The 20,592-nt window shown below is 37.0% G+C and overlaps 1 protein-coding gene across 4 annotated transcripts in view; it reads right to left on the bottom strand.

Moving 5' to 3' along the window:
• gbf1 (golgi brefeldin A resistant guanine nucleotide exchange factor 1) overlaps positions 1-20,592 on the bottom strand; it is a 63,861-nt gene that overhangs the window by 25,749 nt on the left and 17,520 nt on the right. For 2 of the 4 annotated variants that reach the window (XM_077581266.1, XM_077581265.1), the window contains exons 4-21: positions 16,234-16,365; positions 14,435-14,553; positions 13,988-14,096; positions 13,816-13,876; positions 11,964-12,018; positions 8,091-8,126; positions 7,297-7,444; positions 6,993-7,198; positions 6,746-6,905; positions 5,738-5,949; positions 5,201-5,299; positions 4,900-5,094; positions 4,622-4,814; positions 3,875-4,012; positions 3,701-3,789; positions 3,402-3,604; positions 3,106-3,229; positions 1,153-1,278 (exon numbers count right to left, since the gene is read on the bottom strand). In XM_077581266.1, coding sequence (XP_077437392.1) covers positions 1,153-1,278; positions 3,106-3,229; positions 3,402-3,604; positions 3,701-3,789; positions 3,875-4,012; positions 4,622-4,814; positions 4,900-5,094; positions 5,201-5,299; positions 5,738-5,949; positions 6,746-6,905; positions 6,993-7,198; positions 7,297-7,444; positions 8,091-8,126; positions 11,964-12,018; positions 13,816-13,876; positions 13,988-14,096; positions 14,435-14,553; positions 16,234-16,365 — 2,405 coding nt within the window. The remainder of the gene's footprint in view (positions 1-1,152; positions 1,279-3,105; positions 3,230-3,401; positions 3,605-3,700; positions 3,790-3,874; positions 4,013-4,621; positions 4,815-4,899; positions 5,095-5,200; positions 5,300-5,737; positions 5,950-6,745; positions 6,906-6,992; positions 7,199-7,296; positions 7,445-8,090; positions 8,127-11,963; positions 12,019-13,815; positions 13,877-13,987; positions 14,097-14,434; positions 14,554-16,233; positions 16,366-20,592) is intronic. The other 2 variants (XM_077581268.1, XM_077581267.1) reach the window with 1 other exon arrangement.

Raw genomic sequence — 20,592 nt, forward strand, 5'->3', positions numbered from 1 at the left:
TAGTAAATACTTTTTTTTCTTTTTTCGCCACAGCTCTTGGACTAAAGTTTGCCTAAGTGTTCATATGCTGGACAAGAGAGACAGAATTAGTCGCAATCATGAAGGACCGCAGAGTCCTCAAACTGTTAATCGACAAAAAAACCCATACATGTTGAAACAAGTTCTGCATGATGCATGCACATTTACTATTACAACGCTAATCTTCCCCATGACTCTTTATAAATATGCTGTCCTGCTGTCAAATCCTTCACAAAAGGCTCTGATTTACACACTGGTGTTCTGCATAGTTTTCCTCACGATAAAAATAACCACAGTGCCAACATATGCCATGTTGAATACTACGCATTGCAAGCTGCTAAGTAACTGAAGTGCTCGGCGCCACTTTTATTGGGCCTCTTTAAATTATTGTTTGGTAGCCCCCTTCCTGTTGTCTGAGCCAAGAGGTCAAATGCCTTCTACCCTAAACTACAAACGCCCTCTCGGAAGTGTGATTATCAAAACGAACTGGAGATCATTCAAAGCACATGAAAGAATGAAGCAGCGACAAGCTAGAAAACTAGTAATAACTTGCTATTTAATCAAGACATGCGGCCCACCCACGATCTATTCGCAAAACCTCGAGCCTGTTTAGTCTTCAGAATCTGCCATCGAAGCTGCCAAAAACATAGGCGGAGACAACAGATGAAGTGAGTCTGCCTTCCCCTCAACCCTTGGTCGCCCGTTTAGAAGGAGTTCACTTCTCAGACAGACCACCACTGGTTACAGCTGTTGACTGAGGGCTTTCTGAGCCGCCAAGCTGCACTAGTGCAAATGCTACAACTCCCAGAGGAATGTCATACCATCAGACACTGGCATGTACCGCAGAGACAACAAAGAGAATGACAAATTGATGTATGACTACTAGGACGCTTTAGATTAATTAGTATGGTATCTGCACATTTAATTTTAAATTATCAAAATATTTTTTTTACTTGGGTTAGTTATATTGACAATAAAAAAACTATTGAATAAATAAAGGAAATATATTTAAGAGTAAACACATGATACAGAGAGCTACAAATTAGTAGCAAACTACTATCGTAATTTTGCTTTTGTGAAATCTCAAAAGTTGGGCAGAAAAAAAAAAAACTGACTGAGTGAGTGAGCACTAACCTCTACAGTCATAGGGATATTCTGCTTTCGGACATTGTGGTTATGCTGGTCAGTGTTCAACATTATAACAGCGTAGGCCAAGGCAAATCCTGCGTCATTAGTGAGGAAGGGAGAGCCATTTACTTTCTGCAAAAACACAAAAGAAGTAAAGAGAGTATAGATTATATGTCATGGTTTAAATCCAAATGAGAAATGTAAACAGACTTGTGATAAATGTCATGCAAAGTTTCAACTAAAAAGTTGTCGGATATAATTATATCCAATAGCGTGAAAAACCCATTGACGCTGAGTCATTACCTATAATTACTCATTGACGCTTTTAAGATGACTATTTTTGTATTAAGTATTCAATCCAAGAAAAGGTCACTACTAGGAATAGTTTCCAGGTCACATGGTTTCTCTGGCTATTTTGGGAAGACAAATGTTCTCGCAATAGAGTGGGTCTTTTTCCCTTGTGTGTCCCAGGGACACACTGTCTTTAAAACTGATGTCATCCAACAGTATATTATGCAAGGGTTAACCATATGAGGGGTGGCAGTTGGCGGCGGCAGCATTGAGTCCGATTGTGCCACGGCCCTTGCACCTCTATTCCTGAGGTGGCCGATCAGAACTGTGGCTGCAACTTGTTGGTTTGAGGTTTGAAAACGGCCAGAATGCTTGCCGGTGAATTTATTTACAGTTTTTATACAGGAATATCTTTTAAGTTTTATAATGCACATCCAGGTATCTAACTTTTTTGTTTTGATGCAGTGTTGGTAAATATATAATTGTACACAATACATAAACCTCTATTACCATTTCTGAATGTGTGTTTTATGCAAATTAATGCAGTTACTTTATGGAGGACCAAAGCGGCAAATTAAAAAATAATTAAATAAAAGTGAAATTAAAACGGATATAAAAATTGAATTCAAAATTTTTAAAAAACACACACATATAATAATAATAATAAAATAATAATAATAATAATAATAATAAACAAATAAATCTAAAAATAAATATGGAAATAAATATATAAATAGATTTAAATGTCAATCAATAAATAAAAAGGCTGTGCTGTCATATTTATTTATTTTATGCTGTCAGCCTGAAAGGTCACATCATGAAATGTTCTAAGCGTGTCTTGGGTTGGACTCCGCCGTTGCAAACTGCATTTCGATGGTAGAGCGAGCAGGTCGGCAAACAAAGGAAATCTCGCCGGCTTGCATGGAAAGCTCCAGCAAGGGACGACTATCTTGTCCACTGTAACCACAACTTGCGATTTGAGTTGCCCGACAACTTCACACAAGTTCCTGTAAACATCAATGTCCAATCGCTTCTTTTGTTTGTGTGTGTGTGTGAATACTCCCTTGCTGTGGAACGGGCAGAGTTCGACATACTGTAGACCGACATGTCGATCAACCAATAGGCAAATAGTTCATCCCAAGACACACTTAACACCGCCCCCTCATTTTAATAACATTTCAAGACGCATGCTGACAGCGTCTGCAGCATGAAACAAATATGAGAGCAGAGCATTTTTATTTATCTATTATTTTTGTATTAATTTGCACATTTATTTGTGTCCTTATTTTAATTTTTTTGAATCTACTTTATTTTTTTAAATTTTATTTTTACTTTTATTTATTTATTTATTATATATTTTTTGTTGTTTTTATTTCCATTTATATTTATTTTTTGTATTTAATTTTTGAATAATATTTTTTACATCTGCTTTTAATTATCCATCCATCCATTATTTATCTATTTATTTATTTTAGCATTTTTGGTCCTCCATATTACTAAACATGAACAGACCTCTGGAATATTCTGCGTGGTAAAGTAGCTCACAGAAGATACAATGTTGGAGACACGTGCTGTAACTGATGCAAAATTATACACGGCCTTTACATATAACTCTAAATATTTCTGTATACATAAAATGATTTTCCAAAAGGTGACAGACAAGCTTACATGCCAGTTGTCTGTAAATGTTTCCAGAAGTCTTTGGATGACAGGAGCCTCTCCGGGTAATCTGAAGGCCTCGAGGTAAAGCCTCAAGGCCTCATCAATACGAAGCCCCTGGAAGGTGAACGTACTGCAACACAATTCATATTTATTTAATATATATTTAAAAAAAAAAAAGGGTACATTCAAGATTATCACACTTTTTTTTTTTAAGTTACAACCAAATCCCAACAAAATTTAGGATGGCAAATCAACAATTAACAACATTGCAAAAATGTTAATTTGTTTTTTGAACATCTTACTTGACAAAACTGTCTAGGAGCTCCATATTATTGCGATCACTGACAAATTCCCCTATCATCTTTTTGTCCAATCGGGGATTTTCTCGAAGCCACTGGGCCACTTGGTTGTTATCCATTGGATTACTGAGAAGCCCTTTCTCCTGAAGGAACTGTATTCCCTTCTTTGGTTTCAGATTAAATTGCTCTGTTCCTGTTATCAGAAGCTATGAACAAGACAAAATAAGTGTCTTAATTACATATACACTTTACTGTGTCCAAACAACAGTGAGCAATTGTGAATGTGTGTGTGTATATAACACCTTTTTCTTTGTTCTTATTTCAAGCAACTCTTGCGACTCAGGTAGATTTGAAGCGAAACGCTGCGGTGTTTTCAAGATTTTCTTGTCAGCTGGAAGAAACGATGACAAATAAAGTTAATTTTAATTCACATGTATTGCTTTTTTTTTATATCATTAAGACCATGCAAGTCTTACTAGGGTCACTCTCTCTTTGTTCCTGTCGAGACAGTTTCATCTTTTCTGCCATTAAATTTCCACTGGTTGGTGGGCATCCTGGACCATGATCCACTAGTGGAAAACTCAAACCATTGGTACTGCCTTCTTGAATAAGATCTGAGACAAACAAAGTTGAAAAATCTTAATCAATCAATGTGTACACATAAAAAAAGTAAAAAATAAAAATAAAATAAAATAAAATAAAATAAAATAAAATAAAATAAAATCAAATAAAATAAAATAAAATAAAATAAAATAAAAATAAAAATAAAAATAAAAATAAAAATGTTCAATGCACCTCAACATATTCTAAACATGGTATTCTGATTAATAATGCATATGTGGAATAAAAACTATAGGCAAAATCCACACGTTTTTATTTATAGTGGCCATTTTACCACTTCCTGTCAACTGAAAATGACATCAATGGCTAAAGTATCAGCTTGTGAATGTCACATGAACAAACCTAGAAAACAGGTGAGCTACTCGAGCCCTTAGGCACTGTGATGTCAATTTTAGTGGCCACCCCCGTATGTGTGTGAAAGACAGTCCGTGCCACCCAGGACATATTACTGTATTGTAAAGAGAAAAAATATATATTCGACTTCCCTTGTAGGTAAGAACTTTACCAAATATTATATATATATAAAATCATGAGGCAAACAAAAACAAAACAATTTATTATAATACAATATGGAGAATAATGTAAATATCATTATAGTTTACCAGTTGTAGCGTCTATTCCATTTTTCATTAGAGTTTCTTCCTCCAGTGGCAGTTTTTCTGACTGGTCTTGGTGAGCGCTGTTGTCGAGCACTTTAGCTTGGCAGTGGGCCTCAGTGCTGTCAATTACAGTTAGTAGAGCTTCGAGTGACAGAAGGTGAGTGGTGTAGAGCTGCCCTGATACAGGGAATGCATTCTGTAGGATAAAGAAAAAAATATGTACATAGAATTCAAATGAATCCATCATTAAATGTGTCTCCTACAAAAGGGAGGGAGGGTACCTTTGACAACAGCTTGGTGAGGTCTTCAAATAGGTTTGAGCAGTAGAAGTCGCAATCATAGTTGATGTACAGCTCCGTAACAAAGCTGGGGATCCTCCACAGCTGAACCAGTGCCTCGAGAGCCATTTCTTTCATTTCATATGGCATCTTGATATTCTCTGATGTGATTATGTCCATCAATTTCTTAAGATACATCTGTCAGGTTTACCATATTTTTGTGACGGTTAAGTATCGCATTGTTCTGTTTCCATTAGGGATACATTACATTACAAATAAAGAATAATGACAAATGAAACATTACCTCCAGTTGGAATTTAAGATGCACTCTCATGCTTTCACATAGCAAGAAGCACACTCGTAATGATAAAGCATAGAGGTTCATACGGTCCATGCTCAGCAGCTACAACAAAGCAGAAACAAGATATTTTATTCACCCTTCTCTGCACCACTTTCCAAAGCTTAACATTTAACTTTCGTTCAAATTCAGTATTTTTTCTTAGATTTTCTAGTCTGAATTTTGTGCACAGGAGATGTCTTTGTAATCTTTATCGATAGATTTTCAGCGTATTTGCAAAGGTGGGCAAATATTGCTTCATCAAGATGTGCTACACTGATAGAACAATCATCATATTGCTCTTTTTTGTTTTAATGTTCTTTTTTTTCCTCTTAAGAAGTTTGTTTTTAGTTGAGTTGTATGCGTGCCAAGTTTTGAAATTATTCATCTTGGAATCAGGTATTTTTTTAAATTCTTATCATAAGAACCTGGCATTTAGACAATGGTGAGTTGACATTTTATATTAACATTACTGTGAAAATAAATTAAACTAATATACTTTACCTGGAAAAGATGCCTACAAAGCTCATCTTTGATCAGTCCTAGCAGAGATTGATAGTTGACAAAGTGCGCAGACTCCAGGGCTACATTTAGCAGTTGCAGGCCCATGTGCATCATAGCATCAGTGTTGTGGCGATCATGAGGGTTGGTCAATGAGATTAGAAACCGGAAGAGCTCCCTTAGACATGGCAGACCATAGGGGATGAGGGATGCACCTATGGGGGGGGGGGGGAAGTGACGTATATACACACATTTATGCAGTGGTTCCTCACTACTTTGCCGTTACGAATTCACTCTATTGCAGATTTTTGTCCTTTTTTGTAATATTTTAGTAAATAAAACCAGCTCTTTCTTTCATTTAACACAATCGATTACAATTTTAAACAAAATATCGAACATTTGGTAGACATATATATATATATATATATATATATATATATATATAATTATTATTAAAAAAAATACTGAGTTTTAAAGCATCCGTACTAAAAACTAAAGAAACAAGAGCATTTAACATATGATGTGCTGTAATTAAAAAAAATATATAAAAAAAATAAAAGAAAAAGGGAAAAAAAGAATGTTTTTACACATTATATATTAGAATAATATTTATAAAAATGTGGACAATGCAAAAATAAAATAAAATGAATTGATGAAAATATAAAATCTACAAGTAAAAAAATGTGTAATGGGTTGCAATGTCAAACTTCAACCAGCAGAGTACAGCGTTTACAGACTTAATAGAGGCTGATATTCCAAAAGAAGAAGAGCCATAATATGTGTTGGAACTACAGTGTGACAGCAAATGTGAATTTTTTGTGTCTTACAGATAAAATAGACAGGCTGAGAAAGTGGAGTAGGAAAAGGTTGAAGCGCACATTTTTGCTATGTTTGATCGAGTAAATCTCCTCATATCTGATCAAGTGATCGACCTAAAACGTATCGTGATCACTAATCACGTTCACATTAGCCCTAAAGTAAAAATGTTGCACAATTTGTGAATATTCTTACCATCTCTTTGCACGGACTGTGTAAATCGGACACCCCTGGGATTGACGTAGTCCATGTCATGGACAGTGGTGCTATTTGACTGTTCTGCATTAGAGTCTTTTTCCTCAAGAACCTCTGGGATCGACTCTACTGATGCTGATTGAGTTGGTTTACCCTCAGACTTGATTAACATGGAAAAGGACATCATTTACATCTTCAGCATAGTAGTCATGTATTAGCCATAAATAGAATATGACTGCAGGCTCACCTGTGCATCTGTGTCTAAGAGTAGGTTAGCATTGCCAGGTGTAGTTGCAACCAAGCTACACTGATCCAGGTCAGAGAGGTCCTCCCGAGAAGTGGCTTTAGAACTGGAGTCTAGGCCACTGTCTGTCGTTGTGGGACTGGAGATTGAAGAGCCGGCACTGTCCGAGGCTGGTAGTGAACACCTTTGCTCCATTAAGACAACTCCACCTAAACAAAGCACAAGAACAGCTCAAATTAATTTGGCGACAGTTGCAGTAATATTAGGTAACAGTCGTTGTGAAGTGAAGCACATTTTCTTCGCTTACCAGATAGGTTGGTATTATTGAGGTTGGTAGACTGAGTAGAGTCCATCTGTCCAGAGGCACTTCGCACCATGTGGTGAGTTGGCTTTGGTGAACGTTTCTGCTTTTTCCATTTGGATGACTCATTCATCCCGCCTGTGCGCATCTTCAACTGAAAAGAAAAATCAACCTTATTCAGTGAGGCTTCTTCCCAAAAAATTGAACAGCAGTTCAGCTGGAGAAAATTGCTGCTGATGATGATTCCCTTCTTCTGATAGGCGACAAATATTCACTTGGGAAATGGCCTGGGAGTGTGTGACTTGGGAGAAAAGCACACCTGATTTGAATCTCGGTTTGTATATGTGCCTCACACTTTTTAAGAGACCAAAAGTAATGGAACAATTAATTGCCCATCTATTCCATGTCCTGGTATGTGTTATTCCCTCATTATTCCATTTACAATGAGTAGATAAAAAGGTCTAGAGTACATTTTCAAGTGTTCTATTTGCAAAAGAGATCAACCAGGGCCATGTTGAAAAAAAAGCTAATTTACTCGCAGTTTTAAATAGATATGTGAATAAACTTAGCTATACATTTTCTAATGCTAATTGCTGCAAAACTGAAACAGATAGAAATGTGCATCTTGATGGTTTTATTTTAAACCCATTGTAGTTGTTTTTAAAGCAAAAAAAAAAAAAAAAGAGAATTGTGTTTATGTCACAATATTTATAGATCGGGAGGTATGTTCAATCATTGTTAATATAAGTAACATACATTTTTGTAGTTTTCTCCCACATAACTCAAGTCATCTTTCTTACCTGCACTCGTTTGTTTTTCCATAAGATATTGTAAGCCTCAGAAGAAAAGGGGAGTAGGCAGGTGCCCGTGATTAGTGATTGGAAACATGTCAGCATTGGGGCGAACACAAAACAAGTGCAGGCACATTTATTCATGTACAGTCCATCTGGAAAGTATTCTGTGCATCTTTTTTTTTTTTTTAAACTTGATAGTTATGTTATAGCCTTATTCCAAATTTGAAGGATTTTCTTTCCCCCTCAAAATTCTACAACACAAGCATGAACTCAAAAGGGATTGTCCGTAGACCAAGACGGTATGTGTCTTCGAGGCATAGATCTAAGGCTACAAAAACATTGCTGCTGCTTTGCATGTCCCTATGAGTACACTGGCCTCCATCATCATAAAATAAAATAAATGTCTTCGTAGTACTGGCCGCCCATCTAATCCGAGCGATCAAGGTCGAAAAGCCTTAATTAAGGAAGTGACCCAGAATGCAATGGTCACTGTCACAGCCCCAGTGTTATTCTGTGGCAACTTTGCAGAAGGACAACCATTTCAACAGCAATCCACCTGAACTGAACTCTTTGGCGTGAATGCCAGACATTATGTTTGGAGGAAACCAAGCCCCCCATGACCTGGCGAGGCCAAATCTGAAAATGGCTGTGTATCAACACTCCCCATTCAAACTGATGCATCTTGAGAGGCAGCAAAGACAAATGAGTGAAACTGCAGAGAGATTGCCGTTGTCAAGCTTATGGCATCATATTCAAAAAGACGTGAGGTTGTAAGTATTGAACAAAAACTGTTGAGTACTTATGTACTTTTTATTTCTTTGTTTCTTATTTTTTAACAAATTTATTAATAAAAGAACATTTTGCAGTTTTTTTTTAACTCTATTTTGGAATAAGGCTGTTTACACAACAATAACAAAAATAAATAAATAAATACAGAAGAGCTGAGAATACTTTCCAGATACACCTATGGTGACAATGGCGGGGGGGTTCTAAATGCAACACTGTTTTGGGAACAAACACCATAAATAGGCTGAAACCATTACGAAATGTGCAAATCAGCAGGGTTAGGTTGACTAGACAGACAGGCAGGCAGGCCATGCAAACCAAACCCACTCTTTCTGTGGTTTCTGCAGAATTCACCAAATCTACTTACTTATTTACTTATTCGGATTTTCTTCAAATCCGGCCTGGGTCACTTTCATTACAATTTTCTTTGTATTGTACTATGGATATTTGAATTACTCGGCACTTTCAGTTACATTTTAATATATGAAAGGTGCTATATAAATAAAGTTTGATTTTTATTTGATTGTGTGTTTTGAGATCTTGTACTTCACTCTGCCTGATGGGAAATACTTAAGTGATTTCTTCATGAAGCAAAAGCCTGCGTGTAACAGGTGGATTTAAACTCAAGTTTCCAAGAATGATTAATCACAGAAAATGTCTTATCATAGGGAAGTTATTATATTTGTCTACATAGCACCACATGCATTTTTTGTTTAACTCGTGTTATGATGATATACTGAAACTGATGTGATGATCCAAAACATTTGAGTGATAAAAAAAAAAAAAAGTGAGGTGGGGCAAACACATTTTCACAGCACTGTATATATTCATTGATTGATTCATTCATTCATTCTCCAAACCGCTTATCCTCACTAGGATTGTGGGCATTTGTCGGCCAATTGCAGGCATACTGTATAAACAAATTTTCACATTACCACCTAGGGGCAATTTAGAGACTTCCACCATGTATTTTTTTTTGTGGGAGGAAACCAGAGTACCCGGAGAAAGCCCACACAGGCATAGGGAGAACATGCATACGCTTCGAACCCACAATCTGCACTGTGCAAACCAATATAACCAACATAATATTATGTATCTATCTACTCCAGAAATTATGGGATGCATTGTATTTATAAAATATATATTATATATGTATTATGTACCATATATTCATTTATAAAATAAGTCAAATTGTAAATAAAATGGTGAGTCACAAATAAAGCGATTAATCAAATCTCAAATTTGGCATATCATTACAGTCCTAATTTCAACTTCATGGAAAGCAGCAAACAGTAAATCATTAAAATAATATATGGACAAAATAATAACAGCTTAGAACACTTATTGTAATTGATGCCACGCATAACCCCTTAATACAAACTGAACATCACGTCAATAAAATAGCCAAATTGAGTGTTACCTTACCTTACCTTACAAACTTATGATTTCTAGCAGGATAACATGTCATCTCACAAACTTAAATTATCTCACAAATCTAAATGATCTGTTTACTTCTTTGAACATAATAATTCTTTCACACTACAGTCAAATGGTATCTACAGTAGAATTAAGATAGTTGATTAGGCAAGGTATTAGCAAGGCCGATCTGTTCAAGTAAACCTATGCAATTTTCTACAAATTTAGTACGTGTATATTCTGCCCTCCCTGAGCAGACTGAGCACAGTTTAGCAGACAACAACAGTCCCTCAAAAAGCGTCCAATGTTGCTGGTATCGAGCCGTTTATTACACGCCATTTGAGGTAACTTTTTGCTTAGCTTGTTTCCTGAATGTAGCTAGCTCAAGGCTAACGGTAACATTTTTACTTAGCTTGTTTCCCGAATGTCGCTAGCTCAAGGCTAATGCACAATGCAAAGTGTAATTAGCATTAGCAAGCTACCCGTGGCACTTTTATCACTCAGAAAGAATGGCTATGAATAAATAAATAACATTTATTTTACGACATTTTATATCAATTCTGAATCGGAGTAAATGAGAATCCCGATTCCTGTGTGAATCAATTTTTATTTTTTTTTGCCACACCCCCTAGTAAGCATGCAGTAGCATATTTAACTGTCGCAATAAAGATAAAAATAATGTTACTTGGCCAAATGAATAATATACAGCAACATTTGTTCAATGCATTTAAGTATTCCGGAGGACCAGTGGCAGCAATCTTGCATGCAAGACCTTACATATGCACCATATGTGGCGGAAGGAACTACAATTACAAGATTATAGACATATGCTCTGTAATAAATGGCGTCCTCTGGAGCATCTTATTATTTATTCAAGGCCATTTGCTCTCAACCTTTTGAAAACCACTAACCAATCACTAGTTGACTGTCATTTATGTTCATTTACAAGACACAATTAGCCAACAATCAATTACAGACAATCTTAATAAATGGATTAAATCATTATTACCATGTCTACAGAGTCATCTACTGGTTATTCAAATGAAGGGAAGCTCAACCTTTTCTGCCTCAGACAGATCATCCAATCATCATGCAGTAGCCGAACGTGTGGGCCAGCCCACTGCCCCATTAATGGGCGGGATCAAATCCAGCATTTGCAGCAAACCACTCTACGATGCAGTTGACGCTCAGCGGCCGACTGTGAAATAAAGCACTGCGCCGCTTCAGGGATGAATGAGAAGGAAGTCGCGTCAGTGACTTGGGATAAGTAGCTGATTCTACAGATGAAGGTATTCTAGCGCCCTGTTTCTCAACCCTGGTCCTCGGGGAACACTATCAAAGCCTGTTTTCAATTTTCCTTAGCAATTAATTCAACTCCATCTTTATATAGCGCAATTACAACAGTTGCTGCTGTAACAAAGTGCTTTACAGTGGCAAAATGATTTCACGACTTATATAGGAAGTTAAGTTATAGACACACAGACTTGCACTGTAGCACTACTCTAAATTATTCACTATTCTACATATAAAAAAAAAACTGAGAAACACCAAATTAATTCTAAATCATCACGATAGGCAATCAAAGAAATGAAAATGTGCAAAAATAACAACCACAACAACATAAAAGAAGTTTATCAAATAACAAGCATATCAGATACTCAGGCAAAATGTAATTACCTTCTTCATGCTGGCACCAGCATAACTTTTGGCCTCCTCCTTAAATTGGGGAAGTCTGTAAGAGGAAAAAAAAAACGACAGAAATTTGGTCAGGGATCAGGGCGATACCTTGCCAAATAAGTTTTGGTGCTTTCTTTTTAACTCTTTGACTGCCAGACGTTTTCAGAAAAGGGATGCCGTGGGTGCCAGCCGATTTTAAGCATTTTGACTGATCTTTCAAGGTCCATAGAAAATTATGTGTTTGGACTATGGAAACGCACATACTGCCAAAAAAAGATTGGACTCTCATCTTCCATCAGAAAAAAAAAGTTTGTTTCTACCTTATTCCGTTTTTGAGTAATCAACAATAGAAAATGGTTAGTTTCACCTGTTTTGAAAAAAAAACGTCTTTTAACGTCTTTGGCACTCCTCCATAGGATTTTACTAAACGTTATTTAACGTTTTTGGCAGTCAAAGAGTTAAAATTGATCAAATTAGAGAGAATCATGTTTTTAGCGTTTATGCTGCATGATATATTTATTTTATAGGCACTAGATTTTGAAACAATCAATCAACAATTAAGCAATATAAATGATAATTGCGATTCACTCAAGGGAGTTCTCCACAATATCAATCTGGGACTGCTCCACTGTTATTTGCTCGTCGCTTTTGTCGTCGTCGTACAAAAAAAAAAAAAAGATTTGCAAATAATGCCAATTGCTGCAAAAACGGAAACAGATACAAATATACTTTTTTCCTGATGAAAGAAGAGACTCTAATCGTTCTTTTGGTAGGTTCCATGTATTGATAGCAATAGAACACAATATTCTGTGGGCGGAAAGTCTATGTTTACCCCTCCACTCCACAATGCATCTTTTATTTAAGTAGTGGTATAACTTCAAAACATTATCAGGCAAATGACTGATTAGGAATAAGGAAAAATAAAACAAAAACCAGGTAAAAACAGACTAAAGAAACATGTGCGTGGATGTCCCTCTCCTGAAAATAAATTCATACGATTAATTTTGGAGGAACGTAGAATATGCTCCAAGCCACTTAAAAGCCAATAACATGGTGGGAATTTTAACATTCCTTGCCTAAGTCTCAAGCAAACTACACTACTCTAAAGATGGTGAGCAATGTTATATAAAAAGAGAGCGAGTGTGTGTGTGTGCGCGCGCACGCACAAGACTGCGTGCGTGTCTGCAGTTTTGTGGACTTTAAGGCTTTACTGGAAAATGAGATGTCACCAGCAATCGCACACACAAATACAAAGAAAAAAAACCACAAGGAACCAGCCCCCGCTGACATTAACTGTGATAATAGAGAGTTGTCTCACAAGCATGATTATTGGTTGATCTGTGGGTCTAACAGATTAACATGCTAATACTCTTTATAATCCAAGAGTCCAGTGAAACAGACGAGCGGCACTGTTCATTAAGGGCTCCGCTTCGCTCACATCTCTATTATCCACCATCTGTGGCTTGGAGGCTGGTGGAGGTTGAACAATGATAAGTAATATCCGTGTGTGTGTGCGTGCAAATTTGATTTTCACCTCGTCGCCCTGCTTCCATTGGAAATGAATTGAGAGCTAGCGACGTCGCCACACCGTGTGTGGCGCCCATTAGTTTGTGTCCATATATGGTGCCTTATATATTTTACTATTAACTTATTCACTCCTAGTCATTTTCACTGAAGCAACCCTCTTCACTCCCAGCTGTTTTACTGGATTTTGACTTGATTTTGAATATTGTGTTCTATTGCTATAAAAACATGTAGAGAAAAAAATCTCATAAAATATTTCACAACAATTTTAAAGGGCCACAATCGCAGACAAATGTATGTCACGTTATTCACAATTTTATCAATTTACCTTGAAAACAGTAGCTGCACCATATCGACAAGGGTGTGTTCAGCTGATTTTCTGAGGAGCTCTGTGTAGACAGGAAAAACAAAACAAAACAGTAAGTTGAACGTAAAAATAAAATTGTAAACTCAATAAAGGATACAAGTGAAAGAAACAAAAAGGCAGTTTGGTGACTAACCACTTAACCGCATCTCAAAGCAGATTCGGAAGCAGGACTGCATGATCTCACAAACAGATTCATTGGTCAGGTGGGCTCCAACTGGCGTCAGCAGCAGTGTCCTCAAGACCTGAAAGAAGATCATAAGCTTGGGCTTGACTTGACGACGTCTATTATGTGGATTTTTTAAATCAATGTCATAAAAATGCATAGCTAAAATAAAATCACAATGACACTGATGTATCAAAAAATTCACACACACACACACACATTCAACAAAATAAATTTATGAACACATAATTAAATAAAACTATACATTCTTACAGCACCAAAGAGACTGTAATACAATGTACTTATTTATAAAATAAAATAAAATAAAACCAAATTTAATTTTTTTTTTTTTTTTTTAAATATGTAGAATCAGCATGCTCTCAGTTCTAAGAGAAATGTCCAGCAAAGATGTAGTACCTGTAGAATTTTCATAAGGACCACTTCATCACTGGCAGGGTCCGTTCCGACAAATCTGGCGTGTGTTACAGCATCTGCCATGTTCTCTATGGCCTCGGGTGCACCTTCATGGTTAGCATCTACAAATAAAAAATTACAACGTTTTCAATATATTGTTCATTAAATATATCCATCCATTTTCTTAACCGCTAATTCCTCACAAGGGTCGCGGAGGTGCTGGAGCCTATCCCAGCCGGCCTCTGGCAGTAGGCGGGGTACACCCTGAACTGGTTGCCAGCCAATCCAGGCCACACACAGACAAACAACCACTCACAATCACATGTTTTTGGAATGTGGGAGGAGACCCACGTAGTCACGGGGAGAACATGCAAACTCCACCCAGGAAAGCCGAAGGCCAGACTCGATCGCATGTCCTTTGCACTGGGAGGCGGATGTGCTAACCAGTCAGCCACCGTGCCGCCATCATTAAATATAATTTAAAGCATTTGATTCACAGAAAAACAGAAATAATGACAATAGGCATGTCAACGTAAGGTTAGTGTAACTTTAGCAAGTTGAGGGGAATAAAATTGCACTGAATTTCAATTTATTGTTTGTAAGTGTTTCAGTGACAATGATGAAAATGTTCACTAAGACACAAACCAAAAAAAAAATAAAAAATTGTATGATTTTTTTTAACTCTTTGACTGCCAAAAACGTTAAATAACGTTTAGTAAAATCCTATGGAGGAGTGCCAAAGACGTTAAAAGACGTTTGTTTCAAAACAGAGGTGAAACTAACCATTTTCTATTGTTGATTACTGAAAAACGGAATAAGGTAGAAACAAACTTTTTTTTCTGATGAAAGATGAGTCCAATCTTTCATTTGGTAGTATGTGTGTTTCCATAGTCCAAACACATAATTTTCTGTGGACCTTGAAAGATCAGTCAAAATGCTTAAATCGCCTGGCACCCACGGCATCCCTTTTCTGAAAACGTCTGGCAGTCAAAGAGTTAATATGTTTGGAAGGATTAAAAAAAAAAAATCCCCCTATGTAATCGTTTGATGCTATTGAGCAAAACAACACATTTTGACATTCAATTACATTGCATTTGCTCTAAGACCTACCAAACAAAGTAGTACATATCTCTTAACCTAACCACAAATACTTTAAATATCACACAGTAAATTGTACAACTCGTGAAATTCAGTATATTTTCAGTCAGCAAGACACTACGTCATGATCATAGCAAGCAATGGTGGCTGTGTGATGCCTACAATTTCACAGTTACATGTAAGAGTGAAAGTCAGGCTCATCCATGTCCAGGCAAAAGCTAGTTTTAGTTCATGTATTTTGTTCTTCACAGCATGGGACCAGATGTGTGGCCTTTTGTGAGGGGGAGACCTGGACAAATTGGCTGGCGGAGCAACAGGATCTTCTGTTTTGGAAATCTGAGTGGCTAGCAAGATCTCTGCCAGCCTGTTTTTCATTACCATCACACTTGAAAGCAGCAATTCATTAACTAATAAGCATGGGTAGAGAGAGATGAGTGTATGGGAAGCATAAGTACTCAGTGAACAGCTAAAATAACAGTGTAAATTTATTGTTGTATTTATTGTTCCCTAAGAATAACGCAAAATACAGTCATTAATAGCTAAACCTCCAACAAAAGTGAGAACACCCCTAAGTGAAAATGTCCAAATTAAGCGCAGCAATTTTCCCTCCCCAGTGTCATGTGACGCGCCGTGATTGTGCCAGTTACACAATGTGAATGCTGTCTCATTAAAGTTTTCAAAAAGGGGGATGGCTAAGATCTTACCTATTAATCCATATGACAAGAATTTGTTGACAGAGGTAAGGGCAAGGCCTGTGATTGGTCCAGTGGTATCCTCCGAGCGGACCACCTCAAGGAATGGTCGTAGAAATACATTGGGTTCAACATCTGACAGCTCTGTAAATAAGGAATAGACATCAGACATGTAATAATTCATTTGCAATCAAATTCATACAAACAACTATGTGTTGTATAGTTTAACATACTGTATTTATCTGTGTATTATTATCTGTGTATTATTTATTTTTTATATATTTATTTTATTTATTATTTATTTATTTTAATTATCTCTCTATTCTGTTGTTTTTCTTACTGTAAACTACTGCTGCACTTCTTATTTAATTTTGATTTTATCTCTTTCTATTCTGTTGTTTTTTCCTTACTGTAAACTGCAGCTGGACGGAGTCCAGGAAAAAGTTCCCCACGGGGAAAATAAAAGTATATCGTATCGTATCGTATCGTATTGTATCGTATCGTATCGTATTGTATCGTATCGTATCGTATTATCTAAGGTCTGGATGGGCACATACCACTCTCCTCAAACCCTTGTATACAGTACACCATATCCACTGAAACTTGATTTCCTTTAGGAATAAACAAAACGACCTTGCTACCCTTGGTCAGATGATCCACGCAAACATGGCACCTCGGAGAGGCTGCTTTGCAGCTGCTAGAAGTTAGCAACTGATGACCAGCAAGGCGGCGACATATCTAATCACACATAGGCTTAATCACATTTCTTCATTTGCAAGCTCCTCCTCGTCACCCCTCTGTTTACATGTTAGCGCCTCCCACCAGCGCTCCCCTCAAAGTCTTCCCCTGTTAACATGTTAGTGCCTGACACTAGAGCTCCCAATGAAAAGGTGAGTTGAGTAACGAGGGACAAATGTTTGGAGAAATGAGACATCACATCTTTGATTGGTGTAACAAATCAATCATCTTTGTGCTTATATAATTACTATAATAACAATTTTTGCATTATCTTACAAGTGGAATTAAACTCAAATTTGACTAAATCTGTTACTGTTCACAACTCTGCATACCTAGAGAGGCAATAGTATAGATAATATAGAAATTAGCATTTTGTGCACACATGTCGAAATCTTAGCCACAATTAATCCCCACTAGGCCAAATGTCATGCCTGGGGTGCAAAAATCCTCTTCTGTGCCAGCATCAGGCAGAGAAAGAACACACTAGTCTCGCACATGTCATTTCAGCTACAGTCTTATAGTAAATTACAAATATGGACAAAATTATTGGTACATCTCTGTTAATTAAAGGGAAAGATATGTATCTGACAAAAGTAGTAATGAATTAAAAGTGAATGAAAATCAAGGAATTGAATCAAACATTGCGTTTGAATTATTAAAAAAAACAAAAAAAACATGAAACGGGTCTGGAAAAAGTGATCGTACCCTTAACTGAATTATTTTGTAGCACAACCTTTTGAGACAATCCCTAAACGTGTTGTAACTTTTACTGAGACTTCCACACTTAGCGGCTATTTTGTCACACTCTTCTTCACTTTTCTCACTAGAGTGCCTTGACAGTCTTGATATTTTATTGTACTCTTCAAAGATTCAAGACACCGGTCAACTAGGCCATCTCATCTCCCATGACGTCCACTTTGGCTCAAACAAGGACGGATGGTGCAATGTTGAGATTGTTCTGAGCTCTTTTGGTAGCATTCATATTACGCATCCTTCCATTTTTCATAATTTTCCTCCTGCGGCCACATCCAGGGAGGTTGGTTAAAGTCTTGTGGATCTTTAAGTTCTAAATAATATGTGCAGCTGCAGTCATAGGAACATCAACTTAGCAATGTAGCCGATGGTCTTACAGTCAGGGATGTGATTTGACCAAAGTGAAATTATCTGAAAATTTAGCCGGGGGTCTGGGGGCCGCTGGCACCCAGCTAGGTCCAGGTCCCCGGAGCTCATGGGTTTTCCGTGTTTTTAAGTACTTTCAATGCACTCACATGACAAAGAAATAGACAAAACAACAGCATAAATTTTCAATGTATATTGAACTATCCCATATAAAATGGCAGTTTTAGTCAACTCAAAATCAGTCACATTCAAAAACATTGGACTGCCTTTGCTTTTAAAAACTATCACTGAGAATATCATCATATCTAACTAATGTGATTACTAAGTTAACACATAAATAATGTTGAAGAGTTCAAATTTCATGAACAAATAATTGTATCATGACCAAATGAAAAGTAACTCATATTAGAGCATACCACAAATGTCTTTGTTATAGCAGAAGATGTTATCTGTCGGAGTCATGTGCATACACAATGAACTACTACTACTACTACTACTACTACTAAAAAAAATAAAAATAAATAAATAAATCTGATTTTTTTTTTGGGGGGGGGAGATAAAAAAAGCGGAATTCCGCGAATTAGCGGAAAAATCACATCCCTGTACAGTGTAAACATTCTTGTCTACAACTTTCTAATTTCCTGAGACAACTGGCTCCTTCGCTTCCTCTGGTCCATGCTTAGTGTGGTACACACCATGTCACCGACTTCTCACCCTTTAAATAGGCCAACTGTGAATACAAGATTGAAGAGACCTGTGATGCAAGTTAGAGGACACTCCTTGGTTAGAACATGTCCCTATGGACAAATTATCTCTAATCTTTTCTGTGGCTACCAGAATTTTTGTCCAGGCCTATTTCATGAGTTGAAGTAGAATTCAAAAGGGAATTTCTGATTTTATTGGTTCATTTTCATTCAATGTGTTTTTATTATTACTTTTGTCAGATTCAAGTTATTTCGGTGACCAGTGTGGGTTTTTCTTTAATTAGCAAAGTGGCACCAACATTTGGCCCATGTGTGTGCATCCGTGACATGTTTTGATTTATTTTTCTATGTGCACACTCTTAACTTTACGCACATGAAAGGTGCTCCAAGTCCCAGGTAAAAAAATATGTATAAACAACCCATACTATGAAAAATAAACAACAATGCTAATTCAAAACTAGGTGAAACCTAAGATCGCACATCGTCACATAATCCCTTCCTATGGCAGCTCCTTTTGCTGGGTATTCCATTGTGGGAACCCACCTTCAAAAATCTATCACATGAACATTCCAAGAGAGAGTGGGATCATGGGGGTACAGGCAAAAAAAAAATTTTTAAACGGTTAAAAACAACAACAGGCAAAGTTAGTGGAGTCATGCACGCCACAGTGAAACATTGAGTACATGCCCTCACAATACCGTGTAGATGGCGGCTCTACTCCAGGCATAGAAAAACAACTTGGGCGTAAGAGCTGCAGTGAGAGCCCAACTAATTTCTAAAACTGCACATGTGACCACCATGCATTAGAGTCTGATATCCAATAGCCCTACGGCTTTGTTTAGAAATAAAATATGGAATCATTTGGAAATTCAAAGAGACTTTATCTGCCGCCAAGGTCACTTTAAGGCTTCCTTACTTTCAAAGGGAAATCTATTACTTTCTGCTTTATTGAATATTTTTTCACCTGGTGTTTTATTTTGGGTTAAATCTGAGAGCTTTGAGCAGGTATAGTTTTAGGAGGGAGAGGGTCAACCAAGTGTAAATTTAGAACCAAGCAAGGAAAAAAAAGTGACATTGATTTGAAGCATTTGCATAATGCTGCAACCAAACTAATATACAGTTTTTGATATTGACATACAGTATCTTCTAAGTCTACAAAGGTCAATAAACATATAAGTCATCTTACCGTAAACAATAATAAGTGTTCACTGAGTCTATTACTTGTTAAAAAAAAAAGGGCGGGGGGGGGGGGGGGGGGGGTAGTATCCCATTATGTTTCATTGTGGAGAAAAAAACATGTAGTATTGACGGAAGCCGGGCGCCTAAATGAATCTGTCAATAGCTCCTGATGAAGACTTCTTCAGAGGTGATCACCCAATAAGTGCTATAGCTTCTTTCCCAAAGACCAGATTGGAAAACTAAATTGTGCCGTATTGATCTGGATGGCCATCAGTGCACACGGTAGTGACTGAAGCCACGTGTCAATGGTCATCACCAACCTTAAATAAAGCCCAAATAGAGACTCGGTATTTCAACTCACTCTGTGGTCATGGTGAAGCAACTACCCGAAAGCCAAATGACCTCTACTTGGAATTGACCACAACTAACAACAAAATAAGCAACTGAGGAGAAAAGCAGGTATAAATGTGCTGCACATGCTGTCCTCATCTGAGTTTACCCATTTAAGCCAAGCCAAACATGAGCTGAATTTCTTATAAAATGAAAGCTGTAAAATATGGTTTGTGTACAGACTCTGATTGACCATGAGCCTAATCTTCTCAAGCTCTCACAATGCTAGAGCCCTATCGCT

The sequence above is a fragment of the Vanacampus margaritifer genome, chromosome 12 (genome assembly GCF_051991255.1).
Source record: "Vanacampus margaritifer isolate UIUO_Vmar chromosome 12, RoL_Vmar_1.0, whole genome shotgun sequence".
NCBI lineage: Eukaryota > Metazoa > Chordata > Actinopteri > Syngnathiformes > Syngnathidae > Vanacampus > Vanacampus margaritifer.